Raw genomic sequence first — 21,420 nt, 5'->3', positions numbered from 1 at the left:
AACGCCTTTCTTGAGGACAGCCTGGCGGGAGGGAAATCCCCAGCTAGGGTGACCAGACAGCAAATGTGAAAAATCGGGACAGGAGGTGGGGGGTAATAGGAGCCTATATAAGAAAAAGACCCCAAAATCAGGACTGTCCCTATAAAATTGGGACATCTGGTCACCCTATCCCCAGCACTCATCAGCTACTTTAATAATACACTCGTCAGGAGGTAGCCATGTTAGTCTGTATCCACAAAAACAACAAGGAGTCCGGTGGCATCTTAAAGACTAACAGATTTATTTGGGCATAAGCTTTAAGGTGCCACCGGACTCCTTGTTGTTTTAATAATACACTGCGCTTCTGCAGCACTTTCCATTTGAGGCTCTCTAAGTGTTTAGCAATGATTAACAAGTTCAAATGCCCTGGGGAGGTAACTTATTTTCCTAATTTTACAAATGGGGAAACTGATGCTTGGAGCAGTTAAGAGACTCACCAAGTCAGTGGCAGTGCTGAGACTAGAACCCAAATATCCTGACTCCCAATCCCATACTTTAATCATTAGCGAGGCCTGCTCTTAGCATCCATCTGGAACATATTCATGATGGATTAAGTCACAGATGCAAGGGACTCTCATAGGTAACCCATTGCGTGGTTACTTTTCTTTTTAGAGGTAGAAAAGCAGTGAAAACCAGGGCCTGTTGTACCAAATAAGTATGGTTTATTAAGCGTTCACTGCCACCACCTCACTTTAAAGGCATGAGTTCCAGCTTCAGAGCCAATCTGTTTGAATGACAGAGTTCATCACAAAATCCATAGCATATGCTCTTTTCATCCTAAATCACTTATAACAGTAATGTGTTTTAAAAAACGGGATGTTCTTGCTCTGCTGAGTGAAATACTCTGGATTTCATAGCGGTGGACATCACAACACGTTAACAGAAAACTCCTGCCCCTCAGGCACTTCTGTAGCGCAGATCTGCTCTGCTTCTCAGCACTGTTACAGCAGGGAGCTACTGCCAGTCGCTTGGCCATAACAACTCTGGCACTTCACGGGCCAGTTAATACTCATCATGGTTTTGAGCAACGGTGAAAGTCTGGGGGGTTTTAAGGCACTTCCTGTAAAAGGCAGGGAAATTCTGCAGACATGATGGCTCTCTGTAATTAAAAAGATCCCAGCCTGGCACAGTTCTGCCTGGTTGGCATTGAGTGGATGGTGGCGCCAAGTTTGTTTGAGCACTTATTTATTAAAGGGGATCTCTGACTAGATGGCTCCGCAGATTGGCAATGATTTTGTCAGTTACTGTCGTTTATTTCCTGTAGTTTATTTCCTCAGATGATTTTGTCAGTTACTGTAATTTATTTCCTGTAGTTTATTTTGTCAGTTACTGTAGTTTATTTCCTGTAGTTTATTTCCTCAGTGTAGTTTATTTCCTCATTGGGTGCACCACCACCTTTAACTCTGTTAACATAGCCCAAAGAAGAGCATTTGATAGACCGCTGCTGCCTAGGAGATGGGCACCCATGCGTCTTATTGTCTTTGCTTAGGTTCCACATAAACTTCAGTTATTGATTTCTGTTGTACCTCGGCGGCAGGCTTTTTACAAAACGTAATGGGGGAACCCAGCATCCCAGTCTACATCTCCTTCCCGGCTGTGCATGTCAGCTTCACTACTGAGAGCTTAAGGGCTGATGCATTGATGTAAGTCACTCTGCTACCAATATCTAACTTCATAAAGCAATTTCAGATACTTTGAGCCAAAGCCAACAGTCTTGGAAGTCGAAGGACGTATTGTCTGAGCAATATAGTATGTGGCACCTTGGACATGAAGAGCAGCATATGTAACCAAAAACTCTATTCTTTTACATTAAGAATCGAGTGCAGAGTTGCCAACTGTCACAATTTTACTGCAAGTCTCGCATTTTGCTGTATTTCTTAAAGCCCCAGCTCCTGGAATGACAAGACTGCATGAGGATCTCAGTTTTCATTTAAAAAAAAAAAAGTAAGTTTCTAGCAATTATGGTTGCACAGAAAAACTTGAAAATGTGTAGCCAGGCTCAGAAAGTAAAAGGCAAATAAAAAGAACTCCGTTTTAAAAACCTCTCATTATTTTTAAAGCCAATCTCACAATTTTTGAGGCCTGACTCAGGATTTTTGAATGACTGATGCTGGCAATATTGCAAGTGAATTCTGATCCCTGGGTTGGAATAGGGGCAGGGACTTTGGGGAAGGGGTTGGAATGGGGGAAGGGGTGGGAAGAGGCGGAGCCACAAGGAAGGGGTGGAGTGGGGGAGGGCCGGGGGCAGAAGGGGGGGGGGGTCGAGCTCCCAGGGGAAAGCAGGGAAATCGGCACCTATGCATCATTGTGCTCCATGGTTGGACACTTTTGTCTTATTGTCTCCTTGCATTTCCTGTCTGTCTGTCGTGGCCACCAACTTACCCTTAAGAACGTACGCTCTTTAAGGCCAGGATCATCTTTCTGTTCTGCGTTTGTACAGCGCCTAGCACAATGGAGTCCTGCTCTCTGCCCGGGGCTGCTGGGCACTACGATAACACAAATGTGAGAGTCCAGGTGAGGAACAGAACAGGGCGGAGCCGAAGAGCAGGCAGGAACGGGCTCATACATCTCAGCTGTTAATCCCCTGAAACCCAAGGGAGCCGCCCCAGGACGGGCACAGCAGCAGCTGGGGTACAGTGCTGGCTCTGCCGCCTGGCCACAATCCCTCCTGGCGCATGGCACAGGGCGGGCCCTGCCCCTGCTCGGAGTGGGGGGGACTGTGGCTTGGCTGGGGGGTGCTAGGGGCCAACCCCCCATTGCCCCTATAGACTCATGGCCTGGTGAGGCGCTACAGAGCCCCTATAGAACCACATGGAGAAGGCACACAGCTCCCCCTACCGGCCCGCATGGGAACTACCCGCTTTGAACCCCCACCACGTGCCTTCCCCCCTTCCCGGAAGTGGCTGGGTGATCACGTGGGTGCCGCGCGCCCGGATCACGTGAGGGGGCGAGGCGGTGGCTGCTGGGCCCCGGCTCCCAAGATGGCGTCGCTGCTGCAGTCGGAGCGGGTCTCGTACCTGGTGCGCGGCGAAAAGGAGATCCGCGCGCCGCTCTCCCAGCTCTACTTCTGTCGCTACTGCAGCGAACTCCGCTCCCTGGAGTGCGTCTCCCACGAGGTAACCCCGGCGGCCGGGCCGCCGCCAGCCGAACCGGAGGCCAGCGAGGAGGGCGGCCCCCCGGCGCCTATTGGTCACATCGCCTGCCGCTCAAGCCTCTGGTCCTTCCCATTGGCTAGCACTCTACGAGGGGGCGGGGCTGAAGTAGCTTTCGTGCCCTCTGTGATTGGTTCAACTACATGGGGGCGGGGGGTTCGCACCAGGCTGGCTTCTTGATTGGTTTATATCGCTGTCTGTCGCCCAGTATCGTCTTCTGATTGGTTAATGCATTCATGGGGGGGGAGCTACTCAGGCCCGTCTGGACTATAGGGAGGTGGCCTGGCTTGGCAGGGCTCCCCCATGTCCTAGGCAGGAGCTACCTGGCGGGAGCCCACCTGGCCTCATGTGGGTTGGGTCCCCTCCCCCCGTCTCGATCTTTGAGGGGATCAGCCCCAAACAAGCCCCCCCACCTCCCATTATTGGCCAGGGTACCCATGGCCTGAGCTGGCCAGAAGGTCTCCTGCTCCCCTCCGCTAGCAGGGTCTGGCCCTTCCCTTGGTTGCCTGATATTGCCCCTGAGGCCAGGGATAACCCCGGGATGGCTGCTGGCATTGTAGGCACAGCACAGGGACCCACTGTGCTCTGGCCTGGGAGTCGGGAGCTCCTGGCCTGCCACAGACTCACTCCATGGCCATGGGCGAGGCCTGCGCTTGGCTGCTTCCCCCTCGCTGTAAAGCTGGGAGGAGGTGTGATGCTCCCCAAGCTCTCAGAGGGGTGGTGGGAGTTGTCAGGTATAAACCTCTCCCCAGACAAAGCACCGAATGCAAAGCGCGATAGAGTAGTGTCCTTTTTCAGGAGATAATGGCGGGTATTGTCTGTCACAAATAAGCTTGCATTGGCCTCTGGGACTTGCTCTGAGTCCAGATTCAGGGTTCAGAGGCACTGTTTTGTGGATTTACAAAAAAAATGTTTTCATCTGGACTATCCATTTTCCCCTGTATTTGAAATCAAAGTAGATTTTTGCAGGCAGGAATTTGTTTTTCAGCAATGAAAAGGTTCATTCAAGATCAAGGCCTTTTCACACTTAAAATCTAGATAGTGATCAACTGAGGTTATGGATAAATGGGTTACCCTCTGTCCAGAGACTGCTGACACTTGAAAATCTATCCTGATCACCATGTTTCTATCAAACAAAACACAAGAGAGGTGTTTAAAAGTTTGCACAAGTTATTTTAATTAGTGAGGTATCAATCCCAAGGTTGCTGATTTGAGCACTGCAACTTCTTGACAATTATATTCGGAGGTGGATTTAGCAACAAGGTCATAAGAAAACTGCTCTGATTGTGTTTTATGAAACATAAAATACTAAAGGCTTAAGATGTGAGGGAAATATTGTTTTCTATATGCAAATTACAACTTTTTCGAAAAAATGGTTATATGTTGACACATCCTAACCAAAAGTTGGAAAAATAATCTTAAAATATCAGAGGGATAGCCGTGTTAGTCTGGATCTGTAAAAGCAGCAAAGAGTCCTGTGGCACCTTATAGACTAACAGACGTATTGGAGCATGAGCTTTAGTGGGTGAATACCCATGCATCCGACGAAGTGGGTATTCACCCACGAAAGCTCATGCTCCAATACGTCTGTTAGTCTATAAGATGCCACAGGACTCTTTGCTGCTTAAAATGATATTCTGCCAAAATTCCTGGAGTCAGGCTACTGGTTTGGTTGCATTCTGAAGTATCTAAAGACTTGTAAAGCACTTAAAGTGGAGATGAAATAATCTAATGTAAGTAAAGCATCTGTTTGGTCAAATGTTTCAGCATTTGTTAACAATGTAAAAGGGTTAGTAAGTTGGCTGCATCTCTCATGCTGTTTCACTGCAGTGACTGGGCTAGTCATCACATATTAAGACAGGAAAAATCTGTATTGGCAGGTCCAAACCCTGAAGCAGTTTCACAGATTACAGTTACCAGTTGTTAATTTCAGCTCTGTCAATAAAAGGATGTATAAGGAGATATAATATTCCCATTGATTGGTTCTCTAAGATACAAGATAACTATAAAACACTTCCCAGACTATTAATTGCTGACCCATGCAGTTGTTATGACAAAATAAAGTTAGACACATGGTGATCATATATGGAAATAGAGTAGTCATATAGTTGGAAAATGATGAAAGGCAAGAGTACTCTATTGACTTAATTATTCAAGTTCAGAAACTGATGACTATCATCTTGAGGCTCTTGTAATCTTTAACATATCAGGGCCTAGTTAAACTTAGCCTGTTTCCTAGGTGGTAGCATTTAATCCTTCTTGACAAGACCCTCTTCTGTGGTAAGATACTAAAGAGAAACTCCTTGCCAAGCCAGGCTGAAAAATTTCAAACATCAGACATCTGTCTTACATCTTCACTGACTTCACATTGCTGTTATGTTCCATCAAACATTTTGAAATCATGCAGCAAAGTGTTTCAGCTGCTGCTGTCCTGTCCAGAAATGCACACATAGTGAGAGATGAAGTGACTTCTTTGTCTGTTGTTCACCAGGTGGACTCTCACTATTGTCCCAGTTGCCTAGAAAATATGCCATCAGCTGAAGCTAAGCTGAAGAAGAATAGGTAAGATTGGCTGCTTCTGTACTGCAATGTTTCCTCATTTAAATCGCTCCTTTTTAAAGCTCCTTACTTTGAGCAATCTGTTCTCCAGCATTAATAATCCCCTGACCCATCTATGTACTGTTCGGCCCCATCACCATAATGCCTGAGTTTCTCAGTCTCCCTCTCCTGAACTGTTATCCTAAGTTTTGTCTTATTTACATTGTGATCCCTTGTGGACAGGGAATGTGTCTCACTGTGAAGTGCTATGTATAATTTTTGGCACTGTAATAATATTTTGTTCATCTGCTTTGGAATGAACTTACATCCCTAGTACTGTTTTTCAGTGTTACCAGCTCATTCTGTCCACCCTTTGGCTGACTTTATGAAATCCTGTTCCTTCCCTTATTAAATCTATATGAGCATAGTGTTTTCTAAAGCTGCTGTGTGAGACCAGAAAGGCACATTTTAGTTCTTTAAGAACATTTCTCTAAGACGCTTATGTAACACTAGAGTTCTGTCAAGGATCCTTCGATCTCATGACTTTCCCTTGTCTTTGACAGGTGTGCTAACTGTTTTGACTGCCCATGCTGCATGCACACGCTTTCCACCAGGGCGACAAGCATTCCTGCTCCACTTCCTGATGACCCAGCCAAGACTACAATGAAGAAAGCATATTACCTGGCCTGTGGATTTTGCCGCTGGACTTCCAGAGATGTGGGCATGGCAGATAAGTCTGTTGGTAAGTAACTCAGTATTCAAGACAGGACAGTGAGTAATGTTGGAAGAGAACATTTGTTCTGCGATATTAAATAACAAAAATTGCTCCCAGGTCTGTTGTGCGTGTTACCCTAGTAAAACTTACCCACAGAGTCTGAGCTGGATACCTCATCCTCTTGGTAAAAAGTGATCTTGCCACCTAGGAACTCTCTGAATTGAGAAGTGTTAAGATTAGTTAGTTAGTGGTACTTCTCACCCTGTTCTACAGTAGTGTAAAAGATCCAATTGAACTAGGAACTCTTTTTTTCACCCTCAATCAGAACTGTTCTCTGTATAACAAACTACCATTATTTCAGATTCTTAAGTAGATCAGCTTGACAGCACAGATGTGTGATTTACTTTGATAACTCCATCACTTCTGTAAACTGGCACTTCTATTAAGATGTCAAAATATGAATATTTTGAAGCCTTTTTAGATTCAGTATTTGAATTTAGGTTTTCCTTTCAAGGCATTTTTCAATGTTATATATTAAATCCCTTGCCTAGCAGGGAATATAGTAATTATAGAACCTGCACAGTTTTACTGGTTAGATTAGCCTGTTAAGCCACAATCCTGTAGCTGACTTGACATCAGCAGATCCCTGTGCCTGCCCAGAACCCCTGTGGCTATAGTTCAGAATGAGTGCAGGATTGGGACCTTCGGTTGCAAACTCTGAAAGGCAGAGACACTGTGGTTTATTTGTTAATTGCCTAACACACTTGCGTGTTGCATTTAAAAATATTGGATGTCAAAGTGGTGGATAGGCTATGTTGAGTTTGTCCTGCAATGGAAACTTATTTTTGGATCTGTTAGTCTTGCCATCTAATCAGAATTTAAGCTCTCTATTTTATATTGTATTCCTTTGGCTGTCATGTAACTAAATCATTACCACACTCTTCCTAGTGCATGGGTTTTACTTACTTTTGTATCATTTAATTTCCTTGTGTTTCACTTCATGATAAAAGTACTCTAAATAATTGTTTGAATACTGTATGATTAGACTAATGGCAATTTTAATTATGCTGTGAAGGGAGTAAGATCAGCTTATGATTCTTCAGTGACCTTATGTAAACTGGCAGGTGGCATCCAAATCTGGGACTCATTTATGGAATGGTTTTAAAAACTTCATCAACAGTTCTTGTTCACACTGAGACATCTTCGGGGATACTTTGGGTAGAGGTGGAAACTAGTTTACATTCCTTCATCTGGAAGGACATTATGATTGCCAAAGAATATGACTTCTGAAATAATTACATCTCCTGTCAACTACATAAATAGCACTAGTTGGGCCCTTTGCTGTAGATAATGTGATTCTTTACAAGTTTAAAATGCTGTATAAAAACTTATCAAGTAAGCTACTTCTCCATGAAGCTTCATGTGAATAGCCTTCCAAATAGAGGAACCTCATGGATCTTTCCAAGATTTCAGCATAGCGCTTCACATGATCTGTGCTGCTGTTGGTGGCAGCCACTAGTGTGGGATTTTAGTGTTAAACAAGCACCTTATTACAACAAACAGGCAAGATTTATCATGACAAAATTGGAAACTTTGCCTGCAACTTCTCATCTACAGCCTTGTCATGGAAAACATGGATGTTGAGTCTTAGGAACAGTTGTTCTAGCTGCCCAGAGTATTGAGCATGAGACTCTTCTCCTTCTGAGGACTGTTGTATTTTTGTTTCGTTTCAGCCAGTGGTGGTTGGCAGGAGCCGGAGAATCCACATACACAGAGGGTAAGTGAAGGGGACAGGTAAAGCTTAAACCTTAGGAGGGTGGCATAGGATAGAAAGGCGCTGGTCTTACTTTTGGATCAGTGAATTTTTGCATCTCAGTTATTCCTGAGAAAGCAACTGTGGTTACATGTACTCATGAGGTCAGCGTCTTGGCTGAATTCAGCAGAAGGAAAGCCCCTTGGAGACTGCCAGTCCTACCACAGGTGTAATATTTTATATAGTGCCTCTTGTCCTGAAAGATCCCAAAGTTCTGTGCAGAACATTGTTGAAATGCCACCAACTGGCACAAAGCATGTGGTGAGGGAAATGTTAGGGCCAAACCAATACCCTTATGAAAAGTGTGATGAATATTTAACATAACATAGATGCAAAACCTGTAGACATATCTCCACTGCTATGATGATCAATACCTCCCCACAACACACCTTTCAAGATCCATGGGTCCTACACATGCCTATCACAACACATGGTGTCCCTCCTCTACTGCACTAAATGCCTCAGCAACAACTATGTGGGTGAAACGAGACAATCACTATGCTCGTGAATGAACTCTCACAGAAAAATAAGACGAAAAACACCATATCACCTGTGGGTGAACACTTTTCACAAAGTGATTGCTCCATAGCTGACTTCTTAGTCCTCATCTTTAAGGAAACCTGCACACCACCTTCAGAAGATGAGCCTGGGAGCTTAAATTCATAATGTTGCTAGACATTAAATATCCTGGTCTTAATAAAGACACTAGATGTTTGGCTTATTACAACAATCTGTAACCCTCTAACTTCCCTTTTCAGTCCTACAACTGCAGAGATGTTAACGGGCCACTTCACCTTGAAGGGTCTATTACAATGTGTGTTAACTACTTATAGTAACAATCTGTTCCACCTTGGATTTAGCTGTACCTTTCCCAGACCTGAAGAAGTGCTCTGTGTAAGCTCAAACACTTGTCTCTTTTACCAAGAGAAGTTGGCCCAATAAAAGATTTTACCTCACCCACCTTATTTCTCTAATGTTCTGGGACCAACAGCTACAACGACGCTGCAAACATGAATATTTAATGGCATAGATCAGACATGACTTTGCTTTCTTGGACTTCATCTGAAAGTTCCACACACAGAAACTAAGTTCCAAAGAATTGAAACTACACTGGAAGGAGGGATCTAACTTGACAGGAACACTTTTATTTTTATTAACATGCAAACTGTTTGAAAAAACGCTTGTTGGCTATGTGAACAGAAATTGTTTCCTGTCATCCCCTCTTCTAGGCCTGGAGCTCTCCTGGTCCCCAACGTAATATATTTTACTATCCTCATCCTCTATTAAACACAGTTGGTCTCTGAGAAGGAGATTGCCAATGGACTTCAACACCAAATTGTTCTCAACTGGCCATGCAGTATTCTCCATGACTTTGGAGAGTGTCATGTGTTCCACCCCATAGCCTGAAAAACGTCTCCATTACTGTGGTAGCTGGGAAGTGAAAGTGGGGTAATGTGTTATTTTTATGATAGAATTGGTCTTAAGATGAGCCATGGTAGAGGGTGTTGAGGAGCAATGAAACTTCTGCTCCTGTTGCCCGTTGTGTGGTAAGACTGAGAGACATCTATGCTTCCTCAATGTATTTCCTTCAAAATGAAACCAGTTTTGGCAATGGTAGAAAATACTTTATGGGAAGGGAAACCCAACAGATGGATGAATGCCATTGACCTGTCTGGCATAGTGTTTCACACAGCACATAATTGATCCTTTTTTTCCTTCAGATTAACAAACTGGTTGAGTATTACCAGCAGCTGGCTCAGAAAGAGAAGATTGAGCGGGACCGTAAGAAGCTGGTGCGACGCCGAAACTACATGCCACTGGCCTTTTCGGTGAGCTGGGACGGTGATGCTCCTAGAGTAGAAACAGTGGAGCACAGGAGCAGGGCTTCTCTACTGCCTCAGTTTTGAAGATTAGATGGATAATAGTGCCTGCCAGAAAAAAGGAAGGAAATCGGTCAAGAAGGATTTGAAGTTTAAAAAAAAAAAAAAATTAGAACTGGAAGGGACCTTGAAAGGTCGTCCAGTCCAGTCCCCTGCCTTCACTAGCAGGACCAAGTATTGTCCCTGACAGTTTTTTTTTTTTTTTTTTTGGCCCCCTCAAGGATTGAACTCACAACCTGGGGTTTAGCAGGCCAGTGCTCAAACCACTGAGCTATCTCTCCCCCCAAAGAACCTATACTTAGTCACTCAGGCCTATTCGGGGGGAGGGGGCAGGAGGGTAGGATCAATAATTTTCCCTCCAAGAATTTCACTAATTCCCAGCCCCTGCACCTAATAATCCTTGAAGGATCTCCAAAATCTGCTGCACAGATGGTGTGTGAAGGGATCAGCTCAGCTAGCAGTGAAATGCAGCCGCTTCTTGTGTGAGGACATTGCAGCAGTTCTGCCCCTGTGTAACACACCAGTGTTTTTTAAAGGCTAGAAAGAATCTCTTTATATTTTGAAACTATATAGGGGGAGGTTAGAGAGAACACAAATGCCAGAGTTGGAATTTAGCCAGGATACCAGGGTTAATACTTCTCTATACGATTCTGTACGCCCGTTCATCAGATACTTGCCAACTCTCCTCCTAATGCAGGATTGACACATATTGGTTATCTGCTAAAAGTCTTAACTGAAGTTGGGCTTAACAATTTATCAGACCTGACTAGTACATTTATTGTAACTACTAGAGAGAAGCTCACTTCATTTAGCAGAATAAGTCTCTGTATGCTTGCAATCTTTTGGTTAACTGTATAACCAGCCTGCTCTGTGCATTTGCTCTCGTCTTATGGCTGCATTTTTTGTCTCCGTTGCTACCTGCTGCTTTTTTGGGGGCTCTTCACAGCAACACACAATACACGTAGTGGTAAGTCTCTTCCGTTTCTGCTAGTGTTAAAGCTCTTGTAGTGCAACTTGAAACCACTCACATACCAATAGTGTGTCTGAAGTCCAGCCCAGTTTGATTTTTAACATCGTTCTGAGCTTCATTATAAAGCTTGTAATTTAATAACGTAGGGTTTCTTTCTTTGGCCCTCAAACACATAACATGTTTGAAAAATAGCACTTTCCGACGTATTGGCTAAGACACAGTCCCTGTGTAGACTAACATGGCTGCCCAGTATGGGTGTCGTCAATAAGCTTCCTACCAATCAGCCCAACCCATCAGATGAAAACCTTTCATTTAGCTCCAGGTGAAGCAAATTCTTGCCTAATAGGATGAGCCTTGCAGCAGTCCCTTGAAGGTCTGAGAAGTCAGGTTCTTTAGGCCTCACAGCAGCAGGTCCTCCACCTTTAGCATCCTGTCTCCAGCTGAGATCTAGTAAGTCAGTGAGCACCTCAGCTGTCCTTGCCCCTTATGGTCATGCCTAGAGGTGGGTAGACTTAGGTAGCCAGTTCCCATGCCATCCAGAACTTGAATCTGTATTCTACTTTCTCCATCTACTTCTGATGGCAGTGCAAAGTGTTTTAGGCTGTAATATGCTCACACGTACCCACTTCTGCGCTAACTATAACTGAGTTGCCTTCAAGAGTACAACTGAGTTCAGCACATTGTAGTTGTTCAGCCTGGTGGCTAAAGTAAATTATTAAAGCTTGACAAATCTTTGACCGTATACTTCTGCCCCTCCTGGCCCACAAGTTTTTTACCAACAAGATTTGCAGAGAAAATCTGCAAATTATTGAGCAGAGAAGAAACTTTCCGTTTGCTTTCATTTGCTTGGCACCCTATGCTTGCCATGCTGTCGCAGGCTCAAGCTTGCTGTAGGCCTGTGTCCTGACAGACAGCGGATCTGGATTTGGTGGTACTGTTTTCCTCCTTGTAGGACAAATACGGCCTTGGAACCAGACTCCAGCGTCAGAGGCCTGGGATGTCCATCAGTGCTCTTTCCGGACTCTCGTGAGTTTTCAGGGTTTGGTACGTTGTCGGTGGGAGGGATGAAAGGGATAAACAGGAAAATAAAGGTATAAATTGAGAAAGATGGATAAGTTATCTGATATTATTGGAAAAGGGCTTCATCTCTAGAGTAGGTGGAGAGATGGGATCATGTAAAATGCCAGGGCAGAGGGAGTGAGATCACTACTCAATCTCCATGCGGTCACTCATCCTGTAATTTACCCTGTTGTTCCTAAATATTGCATAGATTTCTGAATAGAAGTTAATGAAAGTCAGTTACTTCAGACCGTGATATGAGTTAAGAGGGAATCTCAGCCTTAACGCTGTTTTTTTCGTTTTGAGTGTAATCCGACACTTTATTATGGTATAATATTTTCAGTCATTAAAGGTGTACCATGTTTAATGACTCCCTAATTTGTCTTTCCTTTTTTTTGCTTCAGCCTGAAAGAAGGAGAGGACCTGAGGGAGATAAAGATTGAGCCCGCTGATGCTGTAGAAGAAGTGGAACCTCTGCCTGAGGATTATTACACAAGACCAATAAATCTAACAGAGGGTAATGGCTTAACATTCCATTTTGTTTCTTGTGCTGCTGCTTACCAGCTAACCGTTGAGAACAGCCTAGACCAGGTGTAGGCAACCTATGGCACGTGTGCCGAAGGCGGCATGCGAGCTGATTTTCAGTGGCACTCACACTGCCCGAGTCCTGCCCACCGGTCCGGGGAGCTCTGCATTTTAATTTAATTTTAAATGAAGCTTCTTAAACATTTTAAAAACCTTATTTACTTTACATACAACAATAGTTTCGTTATATATTATAGACTTATAGAAAGAGACCTTCTAAAAACGTTAAAATGTATTACTGGCACGCGAAACCTTAAATTAGAGTGAATAAATGAAGACTCGGCACACCACTTCTGAAAGGTTGCCGACCCCTGGCCTAGACTTTGTCCACATTAAATGATCCTTCTGGGTTTTTAATGTTTGCATGTTTATTAATTGTATTGCTGGAGGTGGTGCAGTGACGTAACTTAGTAAAGAATGATGAAATCTTTGGCTTTTTAAATTACAGCATTAATTGCTTGAGGTTAGACTTCATTGTCTAATAAGAAAAGTTGAAGTGAGCGTCTGAAAAGTCAGGACTGTCCTCTTGCATCCTTGTGATTGCAGTTTGTTAATGACTTTATTTGCTTTGGAAAACTGGCAGCATTTGGAGGAGGAAAAGAGCAGACGTCCTTGTTAGTAATAACAGGAAATGAGGGAAATAGCTGTGCTGATAGGGAGTGGACTTGTACACTGAGCTTTATAATAACAATTGTGCATTACTTTGGCATAAGTTTTAAATAGTTTATTTACACTCTCTTGGATTATTTAGCTGGATTTTTCCTCCGTTGGCAAGTCTTTGTAAATTGGCTGAGGAACTTTGGGAGCAAATAGTATAAAATATGAAGTTCAAACAATAATCTAGATTTTCTATTTTGAGTTGTGCTACTTACGCACTGTGCCAAATGTCCATCCTCTCCTTTCAAATCCACAAAAGCAAATGTTTAAGAAATCTGCACTGCTTTAGGAATACACCTTTTGGGTAATCTGGTGCATGAGTCTGAACTGGGCAAACTCCTTGGATCAGAGACTGCTATTTCTGTCTTGTACAGTGCACTGCTCAACTGATTTGAGAATGAAAAAAGCAACGAAAATTGTATTTTCCCTGGGGGAGTAACATTTTTCAAGGCTGCGATCAAGTGCTATTTCCTATTTATGCCTAATACATTTTGAATAGTCATGAGGTGGCTTTAGAAGTCTGGTCCCCAGTTTTATGGCTCGCTGTCATCGTTATCATACCTATGTCTACAGTGCCTGGGCCTTGTTCTTTCTTTGTATAGCTGTCCTATCTTTGTGTCCATGCACTACTGGAAATCTTAATTGTTTTGATTAGGGCAATTACTGGAGCAGTGATGTAAAGTTCCTTAAATGTAGCAAAAGTATACCGTAATCTCAAACACACTGCATGATTGAATGCGACTCTAGTTGAGAATTAAATTTGGATTTTTGTTTTCAAATATGTACCCAGTGACTACCCTGCACCAACGTCTTCTGCAGCCTGACTTCCAGCCAATCTGTGCTTCCCAGCTCTACCCACGCCATAAGCACCTTCTGATCAAACGCTCGCTGCGCTGTCGGGTAGGTAACCGGATACAGAGAGTCGCTTTTTCCTAGGCTTTGGTTCCTAAACCGGAAAACTAATTTGCAACTGCATTTTGTCTCTGAAAGTTCCAGCCGACAGTAGTGCTAAAGGATCACGAAATAAGAAAACGTCTAACCACCAACTAGATCAGGGCCTGGTGAAGCAGACTAAGCCCACTAAACCTGTAGGGCAGGGTGAGGCACATGGCTGGAGACTAAGGGCCAGATTTTTGAAAGTGTTTAGGTGCCTAAAGAAGCAGATAGGCACCTAACTCCCAGTGATGACTTGCTTAGGCATGTTTGAAAATCCCACTAGGCACCTGTTTGCATCTTTATGGATTTAAATACCTTCAAAAATCTGGACTTAAATGCCTTAACTAGCTGTTAGATTGGGAGTACCTTATATAGTTGGTATTATAAAATGGCCTTTTGTTTAAAAAAACAAACCTAGTCAGTAAACATGGAAAGTCGGTTACCACTGATATGACCCAGTGCAGAATACTGATTCCCTTTGACATTTCAAACTGTGTCCCCACAGAAAAGCAGAGGACTGAGAACAGGCATAGAAGCCAGGAAGTCTTGAATTCATATCCTGGTTCTGCTGCTGATTCACTATATGACCTTGGGCAACACATCTGTTTTCCATCTAGCAAATGGGGATAATCTTTATCTAGCTTCCAGAAGAGCTGAGGATTAATTAGTTCATGTTTTAAAGTATTTTGAAAATGTAAAATGATATCAAGGTGCTACATATTATCAACATCAAATAAGAATACAATTTAATTTCATCTGAAGGAAAAGGTTATAGTAACTCCGGTTTAGTGCAGATTTGTGACGAGATTGTAGTCTTGCATTATGTAGTTGCTTGTCCATTTGTTTTTTGAAAATGGGGAGAGAATCCAAATTCTTAGGTTTTCAGGATAGCACTGGAACTGGAAATTTTCAGTTTATCAGAATTTCGACCAAATTCAGGACGATTTAGATCCTTAGGCCAACCGAATTAGTAAATAGAACATCCAAACTGTGATACTTGCAGTTCCTAGTCTTTATTGTGTGGCTGTACACAATGCGTGTTTTGGTGATGTTTATAATATCTTTTCCTCTCTTTTAGAAATGTGAACATAATCTGAGTAAACCAGAATTCAATCCAACATCCATCAAATTCAAAATCCAACTGGTTGCTGTGTGAGTATGCTGGGAATGGATGAGGGGAGGAGTATCTTGCTATGTATTAATATCTAGTTAAAAACCTACCTTCTTTTAGGCCTAGCAGTGGTCTTGATGTCAAAAATTCAGGAATAACTGGGGGTGTAAAAAATAACATGGTCACTGAAACTAGTTGTGGAGATGCGCTCATGCAATGTTTCCTTAAGTAACCCAAGAATTTTTTTTAATATATCTAGCAGAATGTTGTATGCAGTAGTGGAGAGAGTGTTGCCAAAGATTAAGTAGATCTACAAGCACCAGCTATGAAAAATTGTGGCTTTTTCATTTAAAACTTAAGCAAAAACGATGACCTTTGATGCTTCAGCATTAAGATGTCGTTCTAGGTGGCATCATGCAAATGAGCACAAAAGCTATCCTAGCATAAACAGGTTTCAAGTAGAATCTATTGCTTTTGGGGACAATTACAGCGTACTTGTGTTTTTTAAAATTATCTGGAGGGTACGTATTATGAGGTTATCCTCGGTGCAATATTACTAGGACCTCCTTTGGCACTTTGCTGTACAGTATCTCTTTAAAGCAGGTGATCTTAATGTCAGTTAATAATTCCGTTTAAAACTTTCTAGAACAATGTTACATTAATTTTTTTAAATTCCACTTTAGTCAAAAAGCAAAAGGAAATTCACTAAGAGTTTGAACAATCTGAAAAAGGCACTATCTCTTGTTTAAAAAAAACAAGGTTGGAGTTGATAGGAGTTATTTACAGAGCACTGGATTTGTCTGTTCTGTATAATCCTTTTGATTGAAATGTATCTTTTTAAACAAACTAAAGCATACAGTCTAAACAAGTCAGATAAGTATCTTTGACTATGTAGGTGGACTCTTGACGGAAAGGGTACTGAAGAGCAGACTCACGTTATGTCTTTCATTTGTAGCAACTACATTCCTGAGGTGAGGATCATGTCCATTCCCAACTTGCGCTACATGAAGGTCAGTGCTTCTCTTTTCATGTCCCCTTAGGGTGGAAAGTAGAGTATGAATGGTGGATCGACAATATTTTAAAAAGGTCCTCTGGCATGATTAGGGACTAGGTTTGTGATGGCATTAGCTTCATGTATCATAGCTAAATGGAATGGAGTTAAACAGCAACTACTGTGGTTCAAAGAAGGTACCATAGCTAAGGGATGGCAAGATCTACCAGTGGTGTCCTTATCTTGGTCTGGGATGAGGTGGGTAAGAAATCTTTTCACTTGAATGAGTTGACTACAGTACAGTATGATACTGGTGAATGTCACAGATGTACCAGTATATCGGGAACGAGAGCTCATTGAGTTGAGAGTCAGAGTAAATTCCTAGCATACTGTTTCACTCTATAAAATTGTAATAGTGAGGTGGAAGTGCCCTTCATAAGTGTAACATGGCATAGCATCCTTTTTCTGAATACATACGTCCCATGAGGAGGATGGATGGTATACAGCAGCGGAGTATTCTGTAGATCTTCAGGAAATTAATGTGACATTGTTTTGAAGGCAACATTAGCCAGCTGGAGGTCAGCTCTAGAAAGCAGAGCTCTAAGAGTGAAAGCTGCTTTTTCGGTGTAATTGGTTCCTAAACTGTGCATCCTGCCTATGTATCTCACCAGGAGAGCCAAGTTCTTCTGACTCTGACCAATCCAGTGGAAAACCTCACCCATGTCACACTGATGGAGTGTGAGGAGGGAGACCCTGATGACATCAACAGTACTGCTAAGGTATTGCACCTTCTTGCTGTACAATCTGATCATGCAGAGACCTATTCCAGTGCACTGTGCTTTCATATGGGCTGGGCTGAGCAGCACCCAACGTCTCATAAGCTACAGGAGGATTCATGTACATCAGTCTCAGCCGTGTGTCACGCTCCTTATGTGGGAGGTTTAAACCTTAAACCTAGTGCATTAATATCACCAATGTACAATTTGTGAATCACCTTCAACAGGTTTATTATCAGCATCCATAACTCAGAAGATGTAACTTTCTAATCCAAGGGAAAAGTGTGATAGTGACCATTTGATAAGGAGGAAAACCAGAGGACTCTTCTCCTTTCCCTCTGTGGTGCCCCCTTGCTTGACTAGCCTTCAGAAAGGAGTGCCTACTCTGATGCTAGATATGCAGATGGTGGGATGCGTTTCAGCACTATCCTTCTCCATACTGTTTTGCAGGTGGTGGTTCCTCCCAAGGAGCTAATCCTAGCTGGCAAAGATGCTGCAGCAGAATATGACGAGTTGGCAGAACCTCAGGATTTTCAAGATGACCCTGAGTGAGTTTTCCATCTTTCATGCGTGGGGGATAACTTGGCATGCGGTACTTGCTGATATTCAGCAACTTCCTCTTCTGTTACTCTTCCTCAGCGCATAGGCTTTTGTTAAGCTTGAGCAATGTAGAAGTTCTGTTTTTTCAGTCTGTGGTATGGATTGTTGAGAAAACATTCACTTCTATATAGGTTGTGCATTGCCAGGTCAGCTTGCAGATTGAAAGCAGCTGTTCCAGCTGTCTGTTCTCTGGAGAATCATGCTAGCTTTTCAAGACGAGTTTACAACCACTAGTAATACTTGAAAAATTGTATCGTTACTAGTTGGTATTAGAATAACTTAAAGATCTGTCCAGAAATGTTGCATCAGTCCCATAAAGAGAGAAGCTGCTTGAGACTTGCTGATCTAATACTCTGCTTCTTATTTTGCAGCATTGTAGCCTTCAGAAAGGCCAACAAGGTGGGAGTTTTCATCAAGGTCACTCCACAGAAAGAAGAGGGTGAAGTGACCATGAGCTTTAAGATGAAGCATGAGTTTAAAAATCTGGCCGCTCCAATCCGCCCCAGTGAGGAAGGTGATCAGAGTTCTGAGGTCATCTGGCTTACCCATCATGTGGAGCTCAGCCTTGGCCCACTGCTCCCATAATGGCTTCCAACAGCTGGATCCATAAAGGTGGCCATGGGGTAGACTCTTTTGCCATGACAGAATGCATCCTGTTGAAATGGTTTGTGAAACCTCCTTTGTGATGTGTACACGCACCACAAATTCCCGCCAAGAAATGAGGAGGAGGTTGCACGAGTCGGGGGGGAAGGTAACTCTGTTGTCGGATGATTTGTTCTGCTCTCTGTAATGCCTACTATGTGAATCTGTGGCTTTCTCACAACACCACATGCTTGTTTAAGTTACAGCACAAAGAAGGCCATCTCTAGACCTGTGTTATCCCTTGCTGAAGTCACATTAGCATTACCAACAAAAAAACCCAAACCCTTACGCTGGCTTTCCTCTTCTCCATATCAGTCCCATGACGCCAATATTTAAATACTCAACAAAACAAATCCTTTCTCTGGTAGAGCCTGCTGTTCATGAGCAAACACTCCAGGGCTGTGGCCCTGTCTCTTCGGTTACAATAGCCATCTGTTGCAGCAGCATGCTACACTCTTACTTGCTTCCCATCCCCTATTAGAATCTCATTAGTTTGAAATTTTCTTTAGCCCAGGCACTCAAAGGCGTACCCCCCCCCCCCTTATGAAAAAGAATGCTTCGCTCTCTACAGCTTATTTGGGAGGCAATAGATCTTAACAATTTATTTGCTTCTTGTGTTGAAATACAGTCTACTGTAGCTCTTGTGGGCTTGGCTTATAATTTATATCATTTAAACCTTTTTTTGTTGGAAAATGTAGGTTATTATGCATGGCTTTCTAGGATTTGGGAGGACCAATAGGTCACTGAAGTGAAAATGCTGCTGCTTCAGTTTTTATTGAGGCTAGGACACTACTGAGTGCAATTTTTGCATTCAATAAATTATTTTTAATGAATGGTGAAATCAACCAAAGAATATGACAGCTCAGATCATTTCAATACACACAAAACCTTTAAGGGTTCAGGAGTGTGCTCAGTGTGTTTACTAGTGACTTGGGGGGGGGGGGGGGGTTGTGGGCTCCTTGAGCAGAAAAAAATTAAAAGAAAGGCTTATGCTAACCCTCCGCACTTCGGAAGTATATACCAGGCCATAACATAACTGTAATTTATGTGCTACCATGAGGCTTATTTTGGCTGCAAGTCAGATCTAAAACCAGTTACAAACAGCATGTCCATGACTCTTATTGTAACATGCCACCATTACCACTAACTACAGTATTATAGTGCAACCAGTGTGGGATTTCTCTTCCTACAAAGATTATTTTTCAGTTGCTCTTAGTTAAAAGCAGTGACTTTTGTGAAACATCTCCCTGAATGAGCAGCAAATGCAGACTACAAAAATCTTTATCTTGGGGCTTTGACATGCAACCTGAAGATAACCAAGTGGCCTTCAAGCCCTTCCAGATATGCTCTGCTTAGTTAAATAAGGAACATGTGTACTGTATATGACTCTGCTGTTCTGTAGTGTAAGATGTGTGGCATCTGGGAAAGGAGAAAAATGCATAGTTTTAACTTAGTCAAATATTAATGCAATGAATAGACTGGGGCATCGTGGCATGCAGAAACTGCTACCCTTTTTGTGTCCAGAGGTAGTCATATTGATCTGCATCCTGTTTGACAGCCTTTGGGAAGGAGCTGCACCTTATCTGCTAGTTTGTGCAATGGATATCACAGCAGAGAGGGGCTTAATGTTTACAAATTTGCGTAGATGATACACAGATGTACAGCATGAGTTTAAGTGTAGCCAGTATTTATTCATAAATGTATAGTGTTAATAAGTGTCTGCTACTGTCTTATGTAACCAAATAACAACACTTAAGCTTTGAGTTTTCTTCAGTAGCCAAAGTAACTGGCAAACTATCAACACTATCTATCAAAAACCATCTTTTCCAAACTAGTTTTTGGCTGGCTGGCTGATATTTTCAAACTGGATAGTTCACCACTGGTAGCTGAGTTTAGAGCTGGGATGTTGCTCTATTGAACTACACAAGAAAGGTTCTTTAGCACCTAGTTATTGTTTTAAGAAAATCAGATGTACTCTGGTGCTCTGAATTGCTATCTTGAAAAGTAAAGGGCACATTGGCTTTGAATGGCTTAACTAGTCCGGTGAATTTCTTTTCCCTTAAAAGCTTATAGGAGATAGGAGTAACTTTAGCTGTTTTCCATGCATATTTGTGCAAAACACCTCACTTATTCCAATGGAGAACAATGGAAACACTCTGCCGTTATCGATGTTAACTCCATTCATGACAGATTATTGTGTTGCCTTATAGCTTAATTTATGTGGTGAACTTAAAATAAATAAAGCAGACAAAGCTGGCTTTTTTTATCTTGTGCAATAATAGTATTAAAGTGCAGTACCACGTTAATGCTCAATGTGTATATGAGGTAGGGATCATTCCATTCATCAGTTACAGGAGGGCTAAATTTCAACCTGAGTTGAGTGACTTCTCTAAGACTGTAAAAGTGTGAACAGAAGAGCTGGAATCAAGAGCTCCTGCTTGCAAATCCCATGCTTGCTAATGGATTATACTGTCACTCAGCTGTTTGTAATGGACTTCAGTAGTTTATTCACATGAACTATTCCCAAACCAGTTTAAAATAGTGAAATTGTAAACATGTATTGCACTTCTGCCACTCTCTATCTTCATCTCTATACTATCCAAGAAGTATAAATCTCTCACACAGGTAGGTAACATCTGAAATCCTGTATTTTAGCAATTTAGCCCTTAAGTTTAGCTATGGACTCAAAATAGGACTTTACAGATGACCAGCTGTATTGGGTTTAAAATGTTCTCGGCTTTAAGAGTGAGCTGGCCGTGTACACTCTGTAAAACTGACTGCAGGAGGACACCAGCACAAGGCACCTCTAGTTCTTTCATTCTATCAAAACGAGTATAAAAGATAATTTAGAAACAAGTTTGTGATGGATAGGAGCACAGACCTAAGATGGTTTAGGGTTCCTTAACTCTCCATTTCCATAATTTCAAATGTTTGAGTCTTTCAAAGTTTTGCCTTT

The 21,420-nt window shown here is 42.6% G+C and overlaps 1 protein-coding gene across 2 annotated transcripts; it reads left to right on the top strand.

The window, feature by feature from the left end:
* The first annotated feature begins 2,975 nt into the window (after positions 1 to 2,975).
* Positions 2,976 to 20,721, top strand: DCTN4 (dynactin subunit 4). Of its 2 annotated transcripts, XM_065408818.1 has the most exons (14): positions 2,976 to 3,155; positions 5,683 to 5,753; positions 6,293 to 6,471; positions 8,178 to 8,221; positions 9,979 to 10,086; positions 11,084 to 11,104; positions 12,060 to 12,133; positions 12,571 to 12,683; positions 14,199 to 14,308; positions 15,423 to 15,496; positions 16,411 to 16,465; positions 17,118 to 17,225; positions 17,673 to 17,770; positions 18,194 to 20,721. In XM_065408818.1, the coding sequence occupies exons 1-14, from the start codon at positions 3,021 to 3,023 to the stop codon at positions 18,405 to 18,407; spliced, it is 1,404 nt and encodes a 467-aa protein (XP_065264890.1). In that variant the 5' UTR covers positions 2,976 to 3,020; the 3' UTR covers positions 18,408 to 20,721. The 2 variants fall into 2 exon arrangements, with proteins under 2 accessions (XP_065264890.1, XP_065264892.1); XM_065408820.1 differs by lacking the exon at positions 11,084 to 11,104.
* Positions 20,722 to 21,420: the final 699 nt, after the last annotated feature.

The sequence above is a fragment of the Emys orbicularis genome, chromosome 8 (assembly GCF_028017835.1).
Source record: "Emys orbicularis isolate rEmyOrb1 chromosome 8, rEmyOrb1.hap1, whole genome shotgun sequence".
NCBI classification, from domain to species: Eukaryota; Metazoa; Chordata; order Testudines; family Emydidae; genus Emys; species Emys orbicularis.
The sequence above is the reverse complement of the archived record's forward strand: the minus strand, read 5'-3'. Positions and strand labels throughout refer to the sequence as shown.

Excerpts from the sequence above, each read along its gene's own strand:
- DCTN4 (XM_065408818.1), top strand. The coding sequence starts at position 3,021 with ATGGCGTCGCTGCTGCAGTCGGAGCGGGTCTCGTACCTGGTGCGCGGC. Across the intron at positions 12,684-14,198 it reads ACCAATAAATCTAACAGAGG|TGACTACCCTGCACCAACGT; the intron begins GTAATGGCTTAA and ends ATATGTACCCAG. Across the intron at positions 16,466-17,117 it reads CCAACTTGCGCTACATGAAG|GAGAGCCAAGTTCTTCTGAC; the intron begins GTCAGTGCTTCT and ends GTATCTCACCAG.